The 15174-nt window shown below is 56.6% G+C and overlaps 1 protein-coding gene across 1 annotated transcript; it reads right to left on the minus strand.

Annotated features, from left to right (window-relative positions):
- Window positions 1–2370: 2370 nt before the first annotated feature.
- Window positions 2371–15138, minus strand: ago1 (argonaute RISC component 1). The gene is made up of 19 exons (XM_088932023.1): window positions 14790–15138; window positions 12229–12415; window positions 11861–11981; window positions 11461–11642; window positions 10816–10952; window positions 10561–10695; window positions 9958–10045; window positions 8837–8984; window positions 8373–8492; window positions 8166–8288; window positions 7881–8014; window positions 7354–7538; window positions 7058–7217; window positions 6756–6846; window positions 5605–5799; window positions 5359–5493; window positions 5152–5253; window positions 4561–4760; window positions 2371–4424 (listed from the first exon to the last, which is right to left on the minus strand). Exons 1-19 carry the CDS (start codon window positions 14812–14814, stop codon window positions 4316–4318), a joined length of 2577 nt encoding a protein of 858 aa, XP_088788149.1. The 5' UTR covers window positions 14815–15138; the 3' UTR covers window positions 2371–4315.
- Between the last annotated feature and the right edge of the window lie 36 nt (window positions 15139–15174).

The raw sequence follows: 15174 nt of genomic DNA on the forward strand, positions 1-15174 counted from the left end.
ACACCGTCACTTCCGAGCAAACCATATTATTCATGAGCCGAGGTCTGCATTATTCATGAGAGGTATTAATAATGCACACCCGTGTTCCCCGGCTCCCCGCACGGTGTTCCTGCCGGAGCCTGCAGGGGGAGCTCGCCTGCCGTCCGCTGAACTCAGGGCCGCTGTTAACCCCTCCTGCCCCCGGACACCAGTCTGAGGGGTCACTCCTGCCCCTGGACACTGGTCTGAGTGGCCACTCCTGCCCTTGGACACTGGTCTCAGTGGCCACTCCTGCCCCTGGACACTGGTCTGAGTGGCCACTCCTACCCCTGGACACTGGTCTGAGTGGCCACTCCTGCCCCTGGACACTGGTTTGAGGGGTTGCTCCTGCCCCTGGACAGCGGGCTGAGTGGCCACTGGGTGTCTCTGGTGCTGTTTTTACTGCACTGTCTCTCCTGGCTGAGGCCCCCTGTTTTCATGACTGTACTGTTAATACGGCCTGGATCGACTGCAAGTAAACAGGGACTTGTTTTTTTACCACAATCAATTCTTTCATGTTGTCAGCGCCACAGGAAAAAGTCAAATAACTGATAGAGCTATGTCTTTATTAACGTCTCTAGGGCCTTCTGTAGTTGTGCAAGTTGAGGTCCACAGGCTTTGAATTCTAAATTCTGCATGTTTTAGTTCATCATCATCATCCCTAAATATGCTTTTAATACCATAATTAGGTATTTTGAATTGATTTCCTGCCTTTTGAAAATTTGTTCTGTTAATAATTTATTCCAATTAGAAGTATTACTTTATCCTTCTTACCAGAGTCGCAGGGGAGCCAGTCTATCCCAGCAAGCACTGGGCACAGGGTAGGACACACCCTGGATGGGACACCAGTCCACCCAGGGCAGTAACACACACTCTCACCAGGGCCAGCCCATCACAGGACACACACATTCTCACCAGGGCCAGCCCATCACAGGACACACACACTCACATTCACACACACACACCAGGGCCAGCCCATCACAGGACACACAGACACACACCAAGGCCAGCCCATCACAGGACACACAGACACACACCAAGGCCAGCCCATCACAGGACACACAGACACACACCAGGGCCAGCCCATCACAGGACACACACACTCACACTCACACCAGGGCCAGCCCATCACAGGACACACACACTCACATTCACACACACACACACACACACACACACACACACACCAGGGCCAGCCCATCATAGGACACATAGACACACACCAGGGCCAGCCCATCACAGGACACACAGACACACACCAGGGCCAGTCCAGCACAGGACACACACACACCAGGGTCCGCCCATCACAGGACACACACAGACACACACACTCACACCAGGGCCAGTTTTCCATGTCTCCCACAGGAATGTAGGAGGAAACCCTCATGTACACAGTGAGAACATGCAAACTCCACACAGACAGCACCCTGGGTCTGCCCTGTGCAATTTATTTGATTTACTCTTTCCTTTTCCAAGCAGGCCTGATGGATGTGTCCACACTGCCCCTTCAATAGGCTGTGCAATAACATAAGACCCTTTTCTACACTCAACTCAGGCTGCATGCCTTTCCAGAGGGGACAACCGCGCTGGAATCAAGCTTCAGGTCAAAACAATGTTAAAACAATTTTATACTAGTCCATATAATTAAGCAGGTATATAAAAAGGTGTTTCAGAATGCAATTGGTCATTTGCTACTTGTCAGGTCAAGAGTCATGGCAATGGACACCCAGCACTCAGACGCAAACCAGTGTGGAGGAGTCCACCTGGCCCACAGGAGACACACCTGCTACCACTGTGCTTCATAGTCCACTATTCTGAAGCAGTTTGGCCAGTTAATACAGCGATTACCAACAAGTTATTTTCATCAGCTTTGTTTAGGTTAGAACTGTGTAAAATAATTAAAACTATAGCCGAAACTACATTGTATTAATCTGGAAATGAAGCAGCCGTCACAATCAGAAGCCCCAGGAATTTTGGGGCTTTCACCCTCTCCCCTCTCTAGGGCAGCATCTGCGCCAGTGAGGGATGCCCCTAATGCTCTCAACCACAGAGCTACCAGGCAGTTCCCAGAAACCCCGTGTGGGTGGACAGTGACAGTGCCCGTCTGCCACTGTGTGCGCCTGTTAATAATAAACACGAAAAACAATACCTTGCACTCGTATAGAGCTTTTCAGCAGGAGGCCCTCCACAGCCTTGGCCTTGGGTTCAAACACAGATGAACTCACGGCACAGAAAAGGCCTGATATCACTCCCTTTAAACTAAGTGATCACAGTCTTTCAGGATGCATAAAAAATAAAAGCAGAAGTGTCTAAAAATAATGCTAAAGAAAAATTATACAAACACAAGCATAATAAAAACACACATTTTATTCAAAAAATAACCAGAACATTTCACACTATTTAATACTGACCCATGAGAACTAGTTTCCATATTCCCTATCGGTTCTGTTCGGAAGTGCTATATCTGGACTACAGTCCGCAGTGGCATATTGCTGATTCAGCCTGGACTCTGCGCTCGCACACATCCTGGCACCGGTCTGCGACACGGCTCTCGTCTCTCCCCTTCGGCCACTCCCCCGTCCCGCGCTGACCCCGAGCAGCTGGGGCCTGAGCTGAGGGAACAGCGAGAGATGTCCAGGCTGTGGGCGAAGGAGTGCACAGTGCATCTCTGCATAGCTGGGTAAGAGATCAGGGGCTCCCCCAGAGGAGACCAGGTGATACTGCAGGCAGGGCGTCTGTCGCTATTCACCAGTGGGGCAGCGAACCGTCTACCTTAGTAATAAGTCAGTTATTGCCCGATGTTCAAACTTAGCAAATTATGCCGTCAGACTAAGAACCACATCTGTGCATTCTGAGAAGTTTTGACAATATTTTAAATCTAAACAGAGGCAGGCAGGGTCCTATATTTCATTATTTACATAGTAATTGATGCTACTGAACAAAATAAGCACCTGGGGCTTCAGTGAGACACAGGGACCAGTAACAGGGATGGAATTTGTCAAAACTGCTTGGAAAACACGAGTCCTTGTCTGAGGGTCTATACTGGGCCCAGAACACTGTAATTATGAGTCAAGCTGCCCTGGGTCAACATCGTGCACTGCAGCACACCTCCAGCTGCTGGACAACAGACAGACGCTCCCCCTCTCTAGGGGGCAGCTGCAGCCAGGAGCAAGAGCCTGGCTCTCTCTCCCCCTACAGCGCACAACAGAGCTGCCGCAGAGAGAAGAGAGTGTCGCTGTGCCAGGGGTCTGGCAGGGCACGCAGAGCCCACGACAGGCGAGACCAGCGTGCGAGGAAGAACAGAGGACTGTGCGCCGTCAGCGTTGTTGTAACCCGTGTGCCCTGTGGACATGCATAGAAGTGTTGCTCAGCTGTCTTCAGAAGCCAAGCTGCTGTTCGAGAGGACGCTGTCACGTGGCCTGCGTCTGTGTACAGTCCCACAGACACCGTGCTCCCGGCTGGTGAATCGGTGCACAAAGCTGATTGACGACAGAGAACGAGACTGTGAATGTGGACAGATGAAATGATGGACTTGCTGAAGATGCAGGCCCTGCGAGGTCTCGAACCCACAGCTCAGTTCACACTGGGCATTCCTCCACAGCTCCACAGAGCTAGCGAGTGCACAGAGCTCGTCCAGGTCTCTGCTGACCTCTCCCTCCTGTGCAGACCGGTTTGTTTGCTCCGGAGCAGCAGGGACAGGCAAATCAGAGGGAGAGTCAGGAGTCCCAGCACCCCAGGTGGGCCCTGGCACCAGTGTGTCCATACGGGCAGCTGCTTCTCCTCGTCCCAGCACTGTGGTAAGGCACTCTCCAATCGACAGCACGCTGACCTACGGCCCTCCCTCCTCTCCCTGCGAACACACAGCCTAGCAGGCCTAAGACAAGCCAGTGCTATTGTACCTTACCTTGGTTAAAAATAAACATTTTAAAACAATAACAAAAGGATAAAAACATAAGGAAAGTTTTTTTCAGTAAAAAAACCTCCTTAACACGTTGCAGAACTAACTCTACGGGCTGTCTGTGGGAGGCGAGTCCACAGACAGAGGCAGCATGTGTGGGCAGTCAAGGACCTCAGCTCCTTTCCTCAGTATTGCATACATACTCGGAAGTGTAAATATATATACTTCTATATATAATATATATAAAAAAAATAAAATCCCGGAGTCTTAGAAACAGTTTCCTGGTGAATGCGGAGCCGCGTCCAGTTGCTCGCAGCAGTCTGTGCTTCAGGAGGACGGCCCTGAGTTCGGGCCGCTCTGGCTCAGTGAGGTCCATGAGGTGTGCTGGGAGGGCGCGGCTCAGGCGAAGTACATGGTCCGCAGGGTGTCCTGGTGAACCTGCACGGCTTTGGCCAGGGCCTGGGGGTCCCGACCGTTACTCTGGCCGGAGATGTGGCTTCCTTCCCCACTGCAAGAGAGAGGCAGACCCTGGATCACTGGAGAGCAGAGCACGGCAGAGACAACAGCCTCCAGCTCACTGGAGAAGAGTGCACCATGGCAAGAACAACACCATCACAAAGTGCCGGGCTGCTCCCCCCTCTCACCTGTCGTGCTCCTTGTCCACCAGGTGGTACCGGGCGCGGAACGCCACCAGCCGCGCGTAGTAGGCGGGCGCAGGGATGGAGACGGAGCGAGTGCAGCGCACATAGGTGTGGCACAGCTGGTAGGTGAGAATCTGCAGTTCATCCGCTGTGAAGCGATTATCGTCCCAGAGGACGTAGTAGTGTGAGGGGCGGCTGGTACCCTACAAGGGAGGCAGGAGGGAGACTGCAAGTCAGGCCTGGGCACCGTCAGCCTGGACAAGCCCAGGGCTTGCTGGTCTGCCGCAGAGGAGCCAGATCTCAAGGAAACAAGTACAGCTTTCACTCCAGAGCTCTGCTCAAGCTACACATACCCTGGCTGTGAGTACGCTTAAGAGCCAGGGCTTGGAGGATTGTGCTGGCAGGTCACCATTTGTGATCTCTTAAGTATATTAATTGAGAGCCAATGGCATCTTAATTCTGCACTGCAGGCTTGTTTTGAGGCAGGTGAAGAGTGATTTTCTGAGCTCTGTGAGCTGAGCCTCTACAGGCTGTGCGTCTGCTGAAGCTCCTCACACTTTGCTGTCGACGGAGCGCGCTGCACTTGTATCCCACCTGAATGCCAGCGTGGCTGCACAGATAGAAGTCGAACTCGAAGGGGTGGGTGATGCTGGTGTCCACAGTGGTGCCCGCAGGAATGTTCCCACTCTTCCCGATCTGAGCGGAGAGAGACAAGCAGCACTCAGACACCAGGAGGACGACAGACCTGACCCACAGTCAAGAGCGAGCAGCGAAGGAAGAGGGGCTGAGGCACTCCCTCACCCGCTCAGCCTTGTCGGCGCAGAAGAGCCGGGTGTGGTGTCTCTTCTGCACCACGATGTAGGTGATGCCGGGCTGGTAGTCCTTCTCCAGCTTGATGCAGGCATCCCGGATGGCCAGCAGCTCGTAGTGGAGGATCTGGGGACAGAAAGCCGAGGGACAGTGAGGGCCTGAGCTTCTTGGCACAACAAGACATCCTGGGCTACACTGTGACCAGCCGACCCAACCCGGTCCAGTCTAGAGCTGTACCTGGGGCAGCTGTCCTTCTGGCACCCCGTCCCGATAGAAGATGATCCGGGTGGGCTTGAAGCGAGTCGACTTGTAGAACTGGATCAGCAGCTCCCGAACCATATAGGAGAGGTCCTCTATGATCTCCTGCCGGGGGCGCTGCACTCGCACTGTGGCACAGTACCGGCTGGGGTGGGCGTCCATACTGCCCACCACCTAGAGGGGCCGGAAAGACAAACGAAGAAACGGGCATTCAGACCACCAGGACCTGCTGCTCTTCCCCACATCGCTTATGTCCCGGGGTCTCAGGCTCCACAGCCCAGGCCAACTGTCTGCTGAATTCAGACAGAGCTGCAGCGATCAGATGGTATCAACTGTGGAGAGGACTGAGCGAGACGGTGGCAGAGGAACACACCAGGAGTGAGAGAATAAAGAAAAGGCAAATAACAGAAAGAACCAGTGAACAGGAGAGGCCATCAGAAACCGAAAGAGTACAGCGCTGAGTCAGTGTGGCTTCTCTCCCCAGCTTCCTGCAGGGGAAGTAAGACACCAGCCCACATACCAGCACACCCACCCGCAGCACCCGTTTCTTCTTAGTTCCTCCACACCCTGCGCAGTGCGAGCCGCACATCCTCTCCTCACTGCCCACCCTGTCTCAGCGCAAAGCAGCTGCCGGCCTCTGTGAACAATGCCGCGGCTCAGTCACTGTGTGAGTCAGGCACTCGTCAGCGTTGCTAGACAACGGCTTTGTTGGCAGAGCAGTGGAGTGAATCAGAAGGAGCCCAGTGCAGCGTGGGATAGCAGCAACGTCAGAGATGGGGGGGCTGATGTCACTCAACCAGGGCCGGCGAGGGAGGAGGAGGGGGAGGGGTGAGTCATCATGGAGCAATTCTCCTCCTCTTACTCTGCGCGTCCAGGATTCCCCACTGGGTGTGTCTAACACAGAGGGAACACACTGTCCCACAGCACAGAGCTCCCACTACCACCCAGGGACACGTTCACCCCCCTTTTCCAAAACACTGCAGTCGTCACCCTCAGACCCACGCAGCCTGCCTCCGCCTTCACGCTCCTGTTTGATTCTGGACAGGGCTGGGGACTCTGTGTTGTTACAGCTTCAGCATGAGGCCAGGGAAGTGTGAGGGCGCGACAGGCAGGCAGGGACGATAGCTCACAGCAGTAATGGAGGGCTTCTTCCCATCGCCTGCTGGAGGGTGCGTCACATCGGCGCCCAGGAAGATCACCGGCTGCTGGAAGACAGCGGAGCTGCAACAGCAGAGCCGAGAGCAGCGTCAGGGACACCACGGCCTGTGAGGCTCTCACACACACCCAAGAACCCCCTGCCCTCTCACACACACCCATCAACCCCCTGCCCCTCACACACACCCATCAACCCCCTGCCCTCTCAACACACACACCCATCAACCCCCTGCCCCTCACACACACACGTGACCCCACGACCCCCCGGGTCTCTCACCGCTGATGGGGCACCAGGATATTGTTGATGCCGCCCAGCTTGACGTTGATTTTGAGGCAGAGGTTGGAGAGGGTCTGAGGGGAGGTCTTCACCACGTTCTTCACCTGGACACACTGGGTGGCCATTCCCAGCAGAGTGTCTCCCACCCGCTTCACCTCCGCTGGAGACAGACAGCGAGGGGCAGAGAGTGAGGGGAGAGGCAGCGGCCAACGAGAGCACGAGCAGCACAGAGGGGAACAGAGACCGAGCTGGGCAGCGAGACGGAGAAACAGACACGTGGCTCCAGGCAGTCGTACCGTAGACTGGAGTCTTTCCTGGGAGAATGACGATGATGAGCTGCAGGCCTGAATAGGTGTTCTTCAAGTGGCGGAACATGGGCTCCACGCTGTCGGCGCCCTGCGCGTATTTACAGAAGCACGGCTGGCCCTGGATGGGCATCCCCGCGTCCTTCGAGATCTTGCGCAGCTGGTCTGTGAAATTTCTGCAAAGACAGAAGCAAAGGAGCCACTTCTAACCCTATCCCAGACCACCTGACGCCTGTCTGTTCAAGACAGCAGCGACAACCCGGAGCTCCCAGTCCTGTCTCACTCAGCCCACCGGCCCAGCTGCAAGAACAGTGAATGTAACAAAACACACTGGGGGCTTTAATCATGGCCAGTATCTTCAACCTGCTCTACCCCACTGACCTCACCCTCCCCACCAACCCCACCCCCAACACTCCCTCATTCCACTGACCTCACCCCCCAACACTGACCCCACCCCAACTGACCTTACCCCCCACACTGCTCTGCCTCCCCTCCTGATTAAGCAGCAGCGCACTCACTTCAGCACCTCCTCCCGACACTGTTTCTGGGGCGCGAAGCAGGCGATCGCCCACACCTTGATCTCGATCCCGTTGTAGAACTGCTTCCCCCTCATGTCCCACACGCCCTGGTTCGGCGTGGCGATGGCCCGGTTCTGTTGGAGCAGCACAGACGCCTGTCAGCACAGAGCCGCTGCAGAGTGAAGAGTTTATCCGCTCTGGTGCCTCTCGGTCCTCCGCAGGTGCTCTGCTCCCCCGACTCAGCCAGCTGGAGCCCCAGACCCCAGCCCCCGGCCCCTCTCTCACCCGGCCTCCGTACTGCAGGATTGGAGCCGGCAGCACCCTGCCCGTCACCTCTGCCATGTCGTCCTTCACCTTGATCCCAAACTCCTGGATATAGGGGTCCAAATTGTAACTGGCATTCTTCATCTGGACAGGAAGAGAGAAAGAGGAGATGAAAACAACTGCGGCTCCCCAGTGGCCCCCCCAGTGGGCCCCAGCTGCCACACTCACCAGCCGGCTGATCTCCTCCTGCCTGTCGGGCGCAGAGCGCGCTGTGGCTTTGATCATGGTGGAGGTCTGGTTATCCGTCAGTTTCTTGATGCAGCGCTGCCCCGCCACGATGTTACACACCTGTGGGGCACAAGAGGGTCACTGCCCGTCCCCAGAGGGCGCAGCACTCAGAGCCAGGCCCCACTGAAAGACCTGGGCCCGGCCTGGGCCCATCTCAGAGACTGATCACTTGTTCTGGTCTGTTCCAACACAGTGAGGTGACAGCTGAACCAGACTCATCTTCTAAACATCACTCAGAGACGATATTTGGGGACAAATATTTCATATTTGTCTGAATGTGTCACATTTGTCTTCCTCTTGTCTGCTTTCTCTGCCTGTCTCTCACTCTGCTTGGCCAAAGTGCCACAGTCTCACAGCACAGTCTTGTGAAAAAGCCGACAGTGAGGCTCAGTCACCAGTCTTACCTCAAGGGGCAGATAGGTGTGTTTCTGCTCCTGCCCCACCTGCAGGCAGGGCAGGTGAGGGTACTTCAGCTGCAGGCTGTACTTCTGCTTGAAGTACTGGGCCACAGTGCACTCCACCGTCTGGCCACTCTCCAGCTGCAGGGGGAACCTGCAGAGAGAGGAGGCTACAGATTAGGGTTAATTGTGCTTTTACAGCGATCCAAGCCCAGTCTGGAGCACAGAACTACAGTCGGTACCAACGGCTTCTCACAGACGAATCCTCTTCTGCAGGCTCTAACGGCCTGTTCACTTTCACACGCCTGAGCTGACCCAGGCCCTCACAGTGCAGATCACTAATCCCAGCCGAGAGACAGCCCCACAGTCTCTCTGGTCCCAGCCTGAGGTTGTCGTGCACAGCTCATGCCATTACACCACGTTGGCCCAGACATTAGATACAGGGATTTTCCAAGCAGAATAAGGGTTTTTCTGAAAATAACACTGTAACAATGATCCTTTAACCGTGAAATACATTATCTTTTAAATTCTGTGAAAAAACAGCTTATTTCAGGCTCAGATTTCAAGATGTATCTCAGAATAACAGGAGGTGGTTATTTAATCCTGACTCTACATCAGTACACTCATGGGATTTAAGTTCAACCCAGCGAGAGTCGCAGGTGCAAGAAAGACGACTGCTGAGACATCAGCTGAACCTGTACCTGGACAGATTTGTTTCAGGATATCGGCTTCCCTTTGCCTCCCTCCAGCCTTTGCACAAAGAAGTGCCTCCAGTTCTGAGCTTTCTGTGTACAAAGGATTTTTTATACCAAGGAAAAAATCAGCCCAGGGATTAGAACTGGTTTTGATTTTAGTGGCTGTGTGAGGGGTTTGGCCGCAGGTGTCACGATGGCACAAACCCAGCGTTCCCAAGGTGTGTGAATGGAATCGGGACAAAGGGAAACATCAATGTCCACACTCTGGCGAGATCTGGCTCTGCAGTGCCAGCCAGAGAAGAGCAGGACATCTAGCAGAACCGCTCCACAGCACAATCAGGCTTTCAGATAGGATTACCAAAACACAGTGAGTAAGAGAAGGTAAGAAGCACGGCAACAAAACGGCCAACCCCTCACCCCTGAGGGACTCACGTTTGGTGGCTGGCAGGGCGGCGTGTGACATTGCAGACGCGATATTTCCTCTTCATCTGACCGCAGTGCGTCACCTCCACCTTCAGCCCTGTGCACAGACAGAGAGGGGGCCGTCAGAAGTCACGGTGGGTTGCAGTTATCGGAGGTGTTAAATTTCCCCACAGCCACGTCAGACAGCTGTAAGCTCCGAGAACCACAGACTAGCTCACTGCTGCCCACTGCTGTCCGTGCTGAGCAAGTACTTGGCTTGCTATGGATCTCGCCAATTGTCTTTTGAGGAATATACTCATGATTAATTTTAATATGAAACAAAATTCTCCCGGGACATATAAGGACCTCAATTTATTTTGGACAGACACTTCAGCTGCGGGCGACTGATGCTTATTCCAAACAGACACCTTCCCCTGCAGCCCAACGCCCCAACGCCCCAGCGCCCCAGAGCCCCAGAGCCCCAGCGCCCCAGCGCCCCTTCAGCCCAACACCCCAGCGCCCCAGAGCCCCAGAGCCCCAGAGCCCCAGAGCCCCAGAGCCCCTGCAGCACAGTGCCCCAGAGCCCCAGAGCTCCTCTCCAGGAGCCCCCCGGCGGGTGGCTGTCCCTCTCACCTTTGATCTCCTTGGTGAAGCGCACCCTCTGCGAGTCGGTCAGCGACTTGGGCTGCTCGTCGATGTTGCGGATGTCCAGGACCTCACACATGAAGTCAATGACCGGCTGGGCCTTGTAGAACGCTGTGGCCGACACTGAGAGAGACAAGAGCGTTGGCCCCACCCTGCAGCTGACTGCGCTCTCCAACACACAGGCACAGACAGACACAGCTCAGGGCAGAGCCCCAGGACCCCAGCTCACTGTGGGAGACTCACCGTCAATGTTGAGCATCATCTTCCACATGGCCGGCCTCACAGACTGGTGGAACCCGAACCACACCTCGCGCCCCCCGCCCAGGGGGTGGTAGTACCCCTCGGGGGGAGAGAAGAAAGAGCGCCCCACCGGGGTGTACCTGCGCAGGGGAGGGGGAGAGAAGAGAGGCAGACAGGCTGAGAGAATGAGCACAGCTCAGCTGTACACCACCACTCCATCGAGTTTTTGCTCACTGCAAACGCCTTAACACAGTCACATGAGCCCTCCCAGCCCACAACAGTACTTTAAACCCCATTCATACTGTGACCTGGGTCCACTCATCGTTTGAGTACAGCACTGGTGCAAGAACCCTTAGATACTGTACAGCCATTTGCCAAACTGGTTCTTGGCAATTCCAGTCCCGAGTGAAGCTGGGAAAGAGGACAGAACCGTCAGGGCAGACACATTTGCCCTGCATATGACCCCGCTAGACCTTAACGCACAGCCCTGCCATTACGCAGGAGTGTGTGTGTGACTCACTGCAAGTGTCTCAGCAGACACTGCTCAGACATGACAGCCCTATTGCTATGCAGGAGTGTGTGTGACTGTGCTCAGACATGACGGCCCTGCTCCTATGCAAACCCACAGCCAGCCAGGCCAGGAAGTACCTCATGGAGGCCAGATGCCTCATGGCGACGTCCAGCGCCTGCACCGAGTCCAGCGGCACCTGCAGCCGCCCGCTCACCAGCGCCTCCTGCAGGAGCCGCCAGCTCACGATGGCCAACCAGCGGATCGACACCTTGAAGATCCGGTCCTTCCCCTCGCCCGGGATCGTCACCTCAAAATCCACCTGCGGGGCCGGAGAGCGAGACGATGGGGGAGAGAGCGAAGTCTCACACAAACCCACCGATATCTTTCATTCTTACAGTGTTCTATCAGAATATCACACCTGCTCATTTTTGTTTTTAAAAACTGGCTGCAATTGTTTGTGGCTGCCGTCTGTGAAACGAATCGTGTTTTTGCCGGCGGTCGTGGGCGGGCAGAGTGACCGGCGGGCAGCCCACATACCCGCTCGTTGCCGATGGGCAGCGCCATGACAGTGTAGATGTTCTTCTTGCCGTCGTACACCGGCTTCCTGTCGCCAAAGATCTGCGGCTTGAAATGCTGGACCATGTACTCCACGACTTCCCTGCAGGGGGCAACAGAGAGACAGCTTACTGCGATGCACACAGCACCCCAGAGGGGGAAGAACCACCCCAGCATTTCTCACGGGTCCCCGTATCCGCCGGCCTTCTGCTCAAGGCAAGGCTGTGTCTCAGGCTGTGCTGGCACCTGCAGTCGCACTGTTCCCTCTCACTCAACTTCCTGTTGCTGTTGACCCCTGACCCCTCCAGGGCGCCGAGCAGCGAGAGTCTGATTCGCATGGCGGGCCGTACCTGTTGACTCGGCGCGGACACTTGTCAGGCTTGATGTCGACCTCGTAGTGATACACGTCCATCTTGGGGATGTCCACCTCAAAGTAGTTGGCCAGCAGCTTGATGGGCTTCCCCACCGTGCCCACGCCTGGGCGCCGCGGAGCCTGGAACACCTGCTGCAGGGGCGGGGGGAAGGGCCCCGCGGGCACTGGGAGGCAGGGGGAGAGAGAGGAGAGGCAGGGGGGGAGAGAGGAGAGGCAGGGGGAGAGGGAGAGGAGAGGCAGGGGGAGAGGGAGAGGAGAGGCAGGGGGAGAGAGAGAGGAGAGGCAGGGGGAGAGGGAGAGGAAGGGAGAGGCAGGGGGAGAGGGAGAGGAGAGGCAGGGGGGGAGAGAGGAGAGGCAGGGGGGGAGGGAGAAGAGAGGCAGGGGGAGAGGGAGAGGAGAGGCAGGGGGAGAGGAAGGGAGAGGCAGGGGGAGAGAGAGAGGAGAGGGAGGGAGGGGAGAAAGGAGCAGGTGAAGGAGTGAGGAGAAGCAGAGAGAAGGAGAATCTGTTAAAACCACATCGACAGCTGCGCCCGAAAAGACGGCATTAAATCCATCGGTTTCTCCTTTTACAAGAGCCGAGGCTGACAATAGGAATAATTTAACTGGGAATGATTTTCACGTGGTTCCCTGAGTGGACTCAGTCACTCTCTGGGGATGAGCCAAGCTCTCAGCCTGTCAGGCAGGACTCGCGCGACGTGTGGGGCTGGAGATGAAACCGTCAGGGTGTGCCTGAAGGAGGCTGAGGAAGATCTCCGCCTGGAGGGGCTGGCACACTGCCGTCGGGCAGCGCAATGCCATCTCTGTGCCTGAGAGAGAGCTGCCCGGGTCAGCCGGCCGGCCCCCCGCCACATTCCTGGCCGCTCCATGGAGACGCATGGAGACGCCCATTGTCATGGAGATTCGGGGGCCCGGGGAGGGGGCAGAGCCTGCCAGAGCACACACATAGGTCCTGTCCCTCACACCTCCTTTCAGCAATTAGCCACGCAGCCAGCTGGCAGAGGGACGCGGGAGACACAGCAGCCACAGACCCGACAGACAGCGCCAGCGTGCGAGACAGCGGCTCTGTCCTGACAACCTGCTCTCCCCCAACCAGGACCCCCCTGTCGCCAGGGAGCTGGGACCGCAGGGACTCCACCAAAGCCCAGATCAGTGACTCACACTGGCAAACACAACAGCACAGACCTGCAGCTTTCTGGGGACCTGGGGTTCCCCTATGACTGCAGACCAGGTCGCAGTGGCCGTTCGGGGGGACCAGAGCAGCGAGCGGGACCACCGGCTCAGGCCTCTCCTGTCTCACAGGGACAAAACAGCAGTGTCCAGCAGTTCCCAGCACCAGCAGAACTGGGCTCATCTGGACCAGTCTAACCCAGCCAATCAAACCGCTTAAGTACTGAACAGGCCAGGAGGAATGAAAATCGACAAGGACAAGAGAGGGAAACTGGCACAGAAACAGAACTGTGCTTCAGCTGTGACCAGAAATAAGATGTTTCGTTTCTCTGTAGCGTTCTGTCAAACATCACCCTGGGAACAGCCAGCGAGAGAGCAATAAGGACAGAAACACGGGCTCTGCAACAACCTCAGACACCATGTAGCATGTTTCAGCAGCCAGAAACACCAGGTGGAGTGCAAGACTCAGAGCAAATGTAGGGAAGCAGCGAGCTCTGGGGTGAACCCCCAGATCTGCTTGACCTAAGCTGCAGAACACATTTTAACAGCTGAAGCAGCGAGGCAGGTGTGTTTGACATCACTCCCACGGCACCTGAGCCTGAGCCCGTCTACCCCACACAGAGGAGCAGACCTGTGTCCACTAGCACCCATCATCACTTACACTGTTCTACAGGCCACAGAGCCAGAGCCCTGGTGAGGCTCAGGCTGGCTACACTGGGCAGCCTGCAGCACACATCCCTGTGGGCACAGGACACGCCACACTGCCCAGCCGGACAGAAGCCAGGGCAGAGAACGACAAGCCACGAAATGGAAAAACATCACTGATAAGCAGGAACAGAGAAACCGCTTCCTATTCTCAGACGAAAGGTGTGACCCAGTGGAAGTTAGATTTGAGCTCTCCCAGTGCTACCCTGGGAGGCATCGGCTCTGTCATCCGATTTGAGCTGCCGACGAGCCTGATTCCCGCAGTTAACCAGCTCTCCACGGACCTGACCTGCCTCACCGCGGCGCCCAGACCCTCTGCCCACAGCGCTGGAGAAGTTGTCAGGTCTGCTGCTCCAGCGTGCGAACATCGCCACACGCCCCTCTCACCTGACTCGCATGTGCAGAGCGCGGGTCGGACCCGAGTCTCCTCGGCTGCATGACCCCAGCCCAGCCCCCACATGTGACCCCGGCCTTCCTGCCCCCGAATTAGCATTCCCATTGTCACCCTGCCCGGACCAGCAACCTCCCCCCAGTCTGGGGCACAGGGACCAGTCTGGCCGCTTCCTCGGCCCGTCAGGGTCGGGGGCTCCGTCTGCAGGTCCAGTCTCTACCGCCGATCCCGGAGCCGCCCGCACGGTCCCGCTGGACCCCGTCTAAGCGGCTCACCTGCTCCAGATGGCCCCGGTTCCATCCCATCCACTCTGCGGAGCCGATCCTAGGAAAGTCCCGGTCTTCCTCACAGAACCCCCGGCTGCACCGCCGACGGCTCTGTATCCTTGTTCCCAACCTGCCGGTGGGCTCCCCGGACCCCGGTCCCCGATCGGACCCCCAGCCGAGACGGGCGCCTGGAGGTGCCGATACCCCGCCGGCTGGGCGATGCGCGTCCGCAGATCTCGGGATGCTCCGAGGAGGCTGGCGCTGCCGTCCCGGCCTCCCTGCTCAGCTGCGTCCCGGCTGGGCTCTGCGGGCTGACCGCTCTCCGCTCGCTCCGGACTCCACAGCGGAACAAAGACACGCAAACCCGCAGCACAGCTTACTCCTGAAAGACAGG

This window comes from Atractosteus spatula, chromosome 14, assembly GCF_055471065.1.
Source record: "Atractosteus spatula isolate fAtrSpa1 chromosome 14, fAtrSpa1.hap1, whole genome shotgun sequence".
Classification (NCBI taxonomy): Eukaryota; Metazoa; Chordata; class Actinopteri; order Semionotiformes; family Lepisosteidae; genus Atractosteus; species Atractosteus spatula.